This window comes from Sardina pilchardus, chromosome 9, assembly GCF_963854185.1.
Source record: "Sardina pilchardus chromosome 9, fSarPil1.1, whole genome shotgun sequence".
Lineage (NCBI taxonomy): Eukaryota > Metazoa > Chordata > Actinopteri > Clupeiformes > Clupeidae > Sardina > Sardina pilchardus.
Genome location: NC_085002.1, coordinates 23,106,672 through 23,116,338, shown reverse-complemented (window position 1 = coordinate 23,116,338; position 9,667 = coordinate 23,106,672). Strand labels below are relative to the sequence as shown.

At 38.3% G+C, this 9,667-nt stretch overlaps 1 protein-coding gene across 1 annotated transcript; it reads right to left on the bottom strand.

Moving 5' to 3' along the window:
- Positions 1 to 903: 903 nt before the first annotated feature.
- LOC134092205 (immunoglobulin-like and fibronectin type III domain-containing protein 1) lies at positions 904 to 8,936 on the bottom strand. Its single transcript, XM_062544995.1, has 16 exons — positions 8,868 to 8,936; positions 8,556 to 8,669; positions 7,665 to 7,827; positions 7,278 to 7,550; positions 6,715 to 6,954; positions 6,077 to 6,198; positions 5,819 to 5,960; positions 5,369 to 5,662; positions 4,963 to 5,262; positions 4,478 to 4,657; positions 3,293 to 3,421; positions 2,828 to 2,907; positions 2,334 to 2,526; positions 1,883 to 2,176; positions 1,239 to 1,559; positions 904 to 965 (listed from the first exon to the last, which is right to left on the bottom strand). The coding sequence occupies exons 1-16, from the start codon at positions 8,919 to 8,921 to the stop codon at positions 961 to 963; spliced, it is 2,904 nt and encodes a 967-aa protein (XP_062400979.1). The 5' UTR covers positions 8,922 to 8,936; the 3' UTR covers positions 904 to 960.
- Between the last annotated feature and the right edge of the window lie 731 nt (positions 8,937 to 9,667).

The following is a 9,667-nucleotide window of genomic DNA, read 5'->3' as shown; positions in this document are numbered from 1 at the left end:
TATATAATTTCTTAGATAGAAAGATACAAAACATTTAGTGAGCATTTGATAAATATGTATTTATTGAAAAGCAAGTCAAAGTCATAACAGTCAAAACAGTTCTATGGATATGTATGCTATGCTGTGGTGGTGTTTCTGTATTGCCTATTGCTATATTAAGTGTTAAATTATGGTACCTTCAGCCATGATTTATTATTGGCTTACGACGATATTTTGGGCAATGCAATGAAAATGTACACTTGACATTTGTCTGCAAACTGTTGAGCTGAGTCAAACTTGAGATATGTGACGTTACTGGAGCCGTGGAATAGACGGCCCATGCTGAGCAGAAGAGCGATATAAAAAAAGTAACGCCTGAATTCATATTGCCAGGCCAATATGAAACATATTACATGCCAGGAAAGTTGTTTGGTGTTGCTGAAAATGGTATAATAAACCTATTAAATTAATCATTTATATCTTGTAGATAACTGTTTATAAGATTAAGGAAATGTAGGCTAGCAAATGTTGTCTTTTTGAGACATTTGAGTCATCAGCTTACTGCATGCCCAGGATGGAAATACTCATGACCTGGACTATTTTTGCGTCATGTCATATTGAAACACCATATAAGCATAGAAAGATAAAAATGTCACTGTTGGGGTCTTATACATTATTTTCTGTGGAGATTAGAGTACAGGGATATTTGTATTAAATATGTGAGCTGTCTGAAAATAGGCCTTGCCATTATGTATAGATAATACATGGAAAGCAAAGTTGGATATTTGACTCTGTTTTTATGATCCAAAAACATATCTGATCTGTGACTCAAACACCATGATACTATCCAAACTTCTGTGATTTGTTGCACACGTATTGCAAACGCAAAATGTTTTATCTGTCATGCATATTTACTGTAGTGTGGATTACTATAATGAAGATCTTGACACATCCCTGCTACTGCTGCATTAGTGGTGTGTTTCAATCTAAAATGGAAAGAAAAGAAAAACAACAATTTTACTTACAAGTTCATGTGAATGACATCTTGAAATATAGTTATTGTGCTTAATATGTTTAGTTTTCTCATGGAATGGGTGTTTTTTTATTTTCTAGTCGTCATACACTATATACTGCAACTGCTATGCATTGTTATCATTATATTTCATCACTATCTAGCTGCTACCTATTTAGCCCTGCCCTTTTTATTAGTGCTTGTAGTCAGTTTTATGTATGATAATATTATTAGGTGTAGAGCCTACCTGTAACGCTGACTTTAGTGGAACACTCGGCAGTGCCATATGAGTTGATTGCCACCACCTTATACTCTCCGCTGTCATCGCGGCTCACCCTGAGGATGTACATGGAGCAGATGCCATGGGCATTGGTGATGTAGAAGTGTTTGTTGCGGTTGATGCAGACGCCATCCAAGTACCAAAAGATGTATGGCTTTGGGCAGCCACGGACAGCGCATGTCATGAAGCACTGGTAGCCTTTTGGAGGAGTATGGACTTTCAGAGGAACCATGATGGATGGAGGCCTCTCAAAGGACACTGACATTGGGACATGCGTTGTTGCTGCAACTGAATAGTGGAAAGCAATAGGAGAAAGCTTAGTTATTGTGTATTTTGTTTTAATTAATTAATTAATGAATTGATTATTTTTTTTACTGAAACTGTGTTTTCAGTGTCTCTATAGCAAAGTCTGTGTGAAATGTTTCACATTAGTTTTTCAGTGCATATGGTGATAATTCTCTGACTCAAGATATATAATATATTATATTATTAATAATAACAATAGCAAGAATAAGTAGTTTGGTTTAGTAATTTATATAACTGTTTGCAAACGTATTGCACAAAACAGAACAAACAAGCAAACAAACAAAAAAGATGTGATGTGTTGTCACCTTTGTTGCTATTGACACCCCAGGTGGGTGAAGGGGATGCATCTGACAGACCCATGTCGTTCTTGGCGTAGACGCGGAAATGGTACTCTCTCCCAGAGCGTACGGTTGCGGTGAAAGTGTTGCAGAAGAGGCGATCAGCAATGGGGCGCCAAACACGGGTGTCGGACTCGTGCTCAGTCACCATGTAGTGCAGGCGGTCATCCAGCTCCTGGTCAGGAGAGGGGTCCCATGTGATGATTACTCTCCCATGGACGAGTTGTTCTAATGCCACTGGGCCTGGTGGTTTAGGTTCATCTAGCAGGAGAAACAGACACGATCAGTTAGTATTGTTTAGAGTTTACTAGATGGTTCTACATTTGGAATGTAGATACGTAGATAGATAGATAGATACTTTATTGATCCCCTAGGGGAAATTCAAGAATGTATCTGGGGTTTTTTTTTACACTCTTACCTGTAACTCTAACCTCAATGTCAAATGTGGTAGTGCCACTGGAGTTCTTAGCCACAATAGTGTAGAATCCAGTATCTGATCGTTTCGATGAAGGAATCACCAGCGTTGATGACCCCTCAACATTTATGATCTTAACCCATGGAGAGACAGGTTCCTCGTCTTTTAGCCAGGTGATATCAGGCTCAGGCTCAGCCTGTAATAGGAAGGGGAGAGGCACCTGTGTATAATACTGGTACAAAGTAACATTTGAAGGTATTTTTGTTGGACAAATTATTAGGAAGTTGTGCACTGCTTTCATGTATTTTGGCAAGTGGCACACTAAAAACTGTGCACACATTGTGTTTGATATCCACTAGTTGTGGCTTGTGACGGTTACTATATCCACCTTGAGTGCAAAGGCATTCCAAAACCATACATTTCATTTTGTAATGGGTAAGGTACTGTAGGTAAACTGTCTGCCCAGTAGGATATCTTATGCTGAATGACATCCTCACCTCATAATTGATCTTGATTCTCAGGGAATTTCCTGATCTTATGACCATAAAACCCTCTACATGTTTGAACTGTGGTTTCGCTGAAAAAAATAACAGCAAGTTAGTTGCTCCCTATTAAAGGATCATGTGACTTTACAGTTATCATTTTTTTTTTCTTCATTTTTTTCATTTTGTCTGAATTAGCTGCATTGTGTATAGATTGCATAGCAGTGTTTCATGCCAGTTAAAAACAAAACAAAATCATGTATTAACCACACCCGTGTTTTAACCACAGTACCCAATTGCCCAGTAGTCTAATGAATTCAAATAATATCATGAATCAGAAAGAAGAATGTGTTAACCTCAGAGCTAAACCAACATTTAAATCTCAAGCGGGAAATTACGGCAGTAGCAACAGTAGGAACGTTTGGTCAGTCAGTCACAATGCACAACTGCACAGTATCGAACAAGTGGGGCATCACTTACCCTTGGGGTTTCTTGCACACACCATTGCAGAGGGAGGACTTGGATCTCCGACCCCTGAATCATTGATAGCTGACACTCTGAACTCATATTCTGATCCCGCAGATATATCTTTAGCAGCATATTTCAGGCCTGCAAGATAATGTAATAATTCTGACTGGTTATATGACAAGATGCAGGGTGATACTGTATTTTATGAAATTTGAATGTATGCACAGTGCCCTCCAAAAGTATTGGAGCACATGCTTAAAGTTAAATATAAAATCATCTTTTGGAAATGGATCTTAATGCCTTAAATAAAAAAAAAAAAAGAGGAATTGTTGATGTGGGGTTATTTTAATTCCAAAGGCCAAGGGTTTATCAGGGTGCATAGTGTCCTTGATCCATAACTGGCCTTTAAAAATAGAAATAAAAATAGAAATAAAAATCCTCTATGGGAATTAACATGGGCGTTCCAATACTTTTGACCCCTGTATTTTAAGGAAAACATTTATTTATTTATGATACATTATCCATTCACAAAGAAAATTGATGTCCTTAAAGGCTGAATATTTCCTCATCGTTTCATTTAAGGCTTTAAGATCAATTTCCGAAAGATGATTTTATATTTAACTTTAAGCATGTGTTCCAATACTTTTGGAGGGCACTCCAAATTAATAATTATAGCATCAAGATTAGTTTGCAAATTGCCATCTTAGTTGTTATGTAGCTGTCTCAGAGTGATATGAGTTTTTATAAACAATATGGAGAAATATAAGAATGAGTTTTGATGACAGTATTTGCAACATTGCTGAAAAAGTGATGAGAAGCTTTCAGACTGGGGATTGGTTTTTCATTAGAAATCTTTTTGAGAAAGGAATGACATCAGAAATAATCATCAATAAAACAAAGATTAATTTAGATCTGCCAGTACACTGACATTTCAGATTACAAGTGACATGGAAAGATCTAATGGTCTGGTATAAGTCTTCATCAGATTCTGACTCACTGATAGATTTTTGGCTTTCTAGATTGACTTGAATGTCTTGCTCAAATATGTACACATAGGCAGGATTTTCCCCTCATTTATCATTTTGAGGCGTCTACCTCACAATGTTAAATTAGCAGTTTGTGCAGAACAGTTTTAACATTGTCATACAAATTAGAGTCTGCAGTCTGAAGTGTGCCAAGGCTCTTGTTCATGGATACCTTCGATTGGCTCTTTTGCTGAGTTCAGAGCAATCCACTGGTTTGTGTCTTTCTTGCGTTTTTCCACTTGGTATCCAATGATTTTAGTTCCTCCATCATTGGCTGGGGGTTCCCATGTTAAATTGATGCAGTTTTTGAAAGCACTTTCCACCTTTGGTGCAGATGGTGGACCTGGGAACACTATGAAAAAGTAAAAGAGGATGGCAATTAAGACCACAATCCTTAACAAGGCCTAGACATTTCACATGGTGTCTTTCGTAAACTGTTGTACAGTTACTATCAAAGAAACTAAATTCTTCATTGAAGCATTGCCAAACTTAAATAAGCAAGCATAGAATCATCGCAAGAAGCAAGAATAACATTGAGATTTTGGATTTGTTCATAGTTTACAACGATAACCCCATTTGTTTTAAAAATCTGAACTAATGATTCACATCGAATGTATAGACGTTGAAACTTAATTCTGAATGATTGGCCATACATACCCAGGGTTCCAGCTATGATGTTTTCTGACACCAGCGGTTCCCCAATTCCCTCAGGGTTCTCAGCATAAATGCGATACATATATTTCCTTCCATGTGTGACGCCACGGTCTCTGAATGTCAGTCGGTCTGCTGAGACATCTGCCACTTTCTTCCACATGGGCTGACCCATTTGCTGTCGCTCTATGATGTAGTTTGTCAATGCTGAGCCACCGTCGTCTTTTGGGGGTTTCCACTGCAGCTCAATATTGGAAGATTTGCTGTCAATATTTTCCGCTGGACCTTCTGGTGGCCCTGGCTTGTCTTTTGGATAAAGGAAACAAATACAATTCTGTGTGTGATACTTGTATGATTGATAACACCATGGAAACAATTTTTTTCTGTGAAATCCACTTGTTACGCTTCGTACCTAAAACAATGAGTTCAGAATTGGCCTCAACTACACCGAAAGGGGTTTTGAGTTGAATCTTGACTTTTGCTGTGTCACTGCGAATGCAGTCTTTAATTACAAGACGGCTGTGATTGGGCTCTTTCTGGATCTTGATCCCCCCTCCGTCATTGAGTGCAGCACCACCTTTGAACCATCTGACTTCAAGGTTTTCTTGTGGCGTAAACTGCATTTTGAATGATGCAGTCTGGCCCGCCTTTACAATGACTGGCTTTGAGAACTTATTTAGGCTATCAGCATCAAATGCAGGCAAATCTGTGAGATAAAAATGAGAAGTAAAGTTTTACAAATTGATGGAAAGATGTTATTAAATTGGCCTATCCAAGGACCAGAAGTTAGGTTTATTACAGTTTCACAAAACACAAAATAGCTGATAAAATATGGCTGTGTTGATAAAATATGCACCCTTACCTCCAACAAACAAAGATCCCTCTGTTTTCATGTCTTCGACTTCAAAAGCGTATGGCCCAGCGTGTCCATCTTCGGCACTTTTAATTAATAGTTTATGACTGGCACCGGCATTTTTAATGGTCACTCCATCTGTGCTGATAAGCTAAACACAACATACAAGATGTCTTAAGCTGTAGAACATTTGGGACAGATGTTGTTGAGCGTGCATCTCTGGTTTAATGTGACCATATGCAATTGTTGAATGTGAATTAAGCTCACCTTCTCCCCACCTTTGCTCCAGGCTCCGTCAGCTTCAATGCTAAGAGTACAAGCCATTTCAGCTGGTTTGCCACGAATTGCGTATGTGTCCGTCAACATCTGAGTGAAGCACAGTGTGCCATCTGGATAACACATTGGTAAATAGGTTACATTTTTTTTCAGCAGTGGATGCATTTCACTCTAACCTCAATAATTGTAAATCTAAGTGATGATGTTTAGTCTTATTTATAGAAATACAATACATTAAGTAATACAAGTAAGTAATACAATACTACTGTAAGTTAACATACTGTAGTGTGCAACTGAAATAGAACATTAACCCTGCACTAATTTAATTGTTAAATATGTTCAAAGACCCTCACTTGAGGGAGTTTGGCAGTCACGCTTTAATAAAAAAAATAATGTCAAAAGTAAGAATATGTTGTTACTGTCATGTAGAGAGATAATAATAAAAACACACACACACAGACTACCTATATTGAGTCAGAAAGCATAGTACGCAGGAAAACAGGGATTCCTATGATAATGGAGAGGTTAGTTAACTTCCACTGTGCCAATGTTAATTTGACAATGAAAATGACAGAATGCAGCTTTAGGCTACACGCTAATAGTTGTTGTAATCATCTGAACAAGCTCACCGCCGCGCTTATTTTTACCATCCCCTGAACCGTCACCGTCAGTACCAGATCCGCCAGTACCAGATCCATCTCCGAGTCCAGATCCATCACCCAAACCAGATCCATCTCCTGATCCATCTCCTGCTCCTGCCTGAGCCCTCCTCTTGGCCTCCAGATCATCCTTCTCCTTCTGGAGTCTGGCGAGTCTCGCTGCCTCATCCTCATCACCACTTCCTTTGCCTCTGCGTCGGTTTGGATCCTCTAATTTAAAGAATGATAAAAAAAAAACATTCAGAAAAAGTTTGGAAATAACACTGACACATGAAGATACAAATGCAGGATATCTCTATCCTATGTATTGATTTATTAAGATATATAAATGTCAGCAGAAAGCCCTCTAACTATTTTTAAACACTTCTATACTCACATGCCTTTTCTCAACTCACTCATTTGATGATGCAACTGATTAACTTGTGAAAGTTAACATTAACCAATTTATTGCATTACAGTGGATGGTCTGTTTGAATATTTTCCCACACCTATTTTCAATTCAATGGACATTGAAAAAAAAAAAATCATCTCACCTATAACAATCAGTGAAGCTCTGCATGGGGCAATACCCGCTATGGCAGTAATGGTGCCTTCATCTGTCAATTCAGCTTCTTTTATCACAAGTTTGTGAGTTAGCTTGTCTTCTGAAACAGTAATCTCATATTTTGCTTCGTCTTCCAAAGCAGTATCATTTCCATACCACATGATCTTATCAACTGGAGTTAAAAGGACACACTCAAATGTAGCTGTTTCGCCTTCTTTCACTTTACAGTCTTGAATAGCGGAGGCAAATTCAACATCAGGAACTGAAATAAGAAAACAGGAAATATAAGAAACTGTGTAAGACACCACTGGACTTGGAAATAGTAATATAGACAGCCTGAATTGTGTTTGTAAATTGAGGGCACAAATATATCTACCTTTGAAATTAGTTGAGAGCAAATTGGCATCCTCTACATCCACTTGATAAAGGCCGGCATCATCTGGTCCAAGATCCTTGATGCTGAATAGATACTTATTGCCGTTCTGCTCAAGATTATGTTTCTTATCATTGCCAGTTCCATAATCAATCATGACACCATCCTGCATTTTAGAGATCGGCAAAAAAATGACAATGTTTGACATTATTATTTGTGATGCATTAGTCTGGAATTTGATACATATGCGGCCATGGGCCACCAGAAATTAGCAGAGTGGAATGTCCCTGTTCTGGACCATCTGTGAGAGTTTCACTGTACTTCCTCCTGACTGACCCATAGGCAGAGCATTGCAATAGTCAAGGCTGGAGATTACCGTAGCCTAGATAAGGGGCTGTGTGTTATTCTGAGTCAGGTAGGGCCTGGTTTTTCTTATGCTGTGCAGTGCAAAAAGGTGCTGTGAGACAGTCAGTTATGACACTCAGGTTTATTGTAAACTGAGGTGTGAGATTAAGCTGTATGTTGATTTTGTGTTGGCTAAATGGATTTCTGTCGAGAAGATGAATCAACTAGCGCATACATTCTGTCCATGCACAGTTAATGAGCGCAAGTATGCCTTCTCTCACAGATGATTCGTAGATCCAACAATGACAGCTTGATGGGTTACAATCTTCTCAAAGATCTATAGCAGAACTCTTAACTACAACTGCAACTACAACAAATGAATATCGCCACCATTTAAAACAACAACAACAACAACAACAACAACAACATCAACAAGAGCAACAGTGGACAAAGATTGACCAACTGTCATGTCTAGACTTTTCATATTTTTCCATCCCTCTGCAACAATATCCGACCAATGCATTTGTGTGAAGCCTCAAAGTATCTCACCTTAAAGAGGAGCACTTGACTATTAGGGTCCTTCAGCTGCATGTTAACCTCAAACTCAGCCTTTCCATCGGTTCTCACTTCAATCTGTTTCACATTGTCCACTTTCTCAACAACCTAAGTAACAAGAGACACAACAGAATAATTAGTCATATTCAATTTCAAATGCAAATGAAGGACTTAAGTAAAAGCTGAATGCGATACTTCAAAATCACCTTTTACTGTAGATACCTTCTCTACAGTAGATTATGTCAAGATAGAAAGTGGTAGCCAAAAGGTTTGCAAAATTACAGTCAAAAGGCGTTATGGGTTTACCTTTGCCAGTTCCTTTTCTCTCTCTGCTTTCATGGTCTTCAATTTTCTCAGCATCCAACGGAAGTCTGTCACTCCATACTCAGCACAAATACGTTCATGGTCTTTCTTGGGAGAAGATAATAGAATTTCCCAGAAAGCTGGGTCAATTTTCCCCTCTGTTTGTACTACTTTCTTGGGCTTTCTTTTCACTATCCTGATGGAATGAAAGAAATGGTAATGATTTGCATTACTGAATTTTCCTTGCAGTAAGGATATTTATATGGATGCATGACAGTATAGTTACTTTGTTTTTTTTAGAAGTTTTCTAAAATCTTCTGGTTGACCTTTTGGAGCAGCTGAAAATGAAAAGAAGGCAGTACCTTAATGTTTATTTTATCATAGGTACTAATCTTTATATTGATATTAATTTAGCAAAATTCAATTAGTAGCCACTGAAAGAATTCTATTAAAGGTGAACTATGCAAGCTTTTTTTAGCTTAATTTGCATCAGCTTCGGAGTCATTGGAATGGTTATTTTACTTATTTCGGGTGGAATGACGGCTGTCTCGCTTCCCCCTAGCATCTCTGAGCGGAAAAAACATGCATGCAAGTTTTGGGCCACCGGGTCAAATATAAAATGTAAAATATACACGCTAAAGCTGTAGGGGAAACTCTGCAGAGAAATCTGCAAGCATAAAACGAGCGAAAGCGAAAAGCGAAAGCAAAAAGCGAAAGTGAAACCGGCGATGAAATCGCCAAACCGGCATGGTTTCCCTTTAAAATGATCTCCTAATTTCAAATGGAGACACCATTGACCAAGT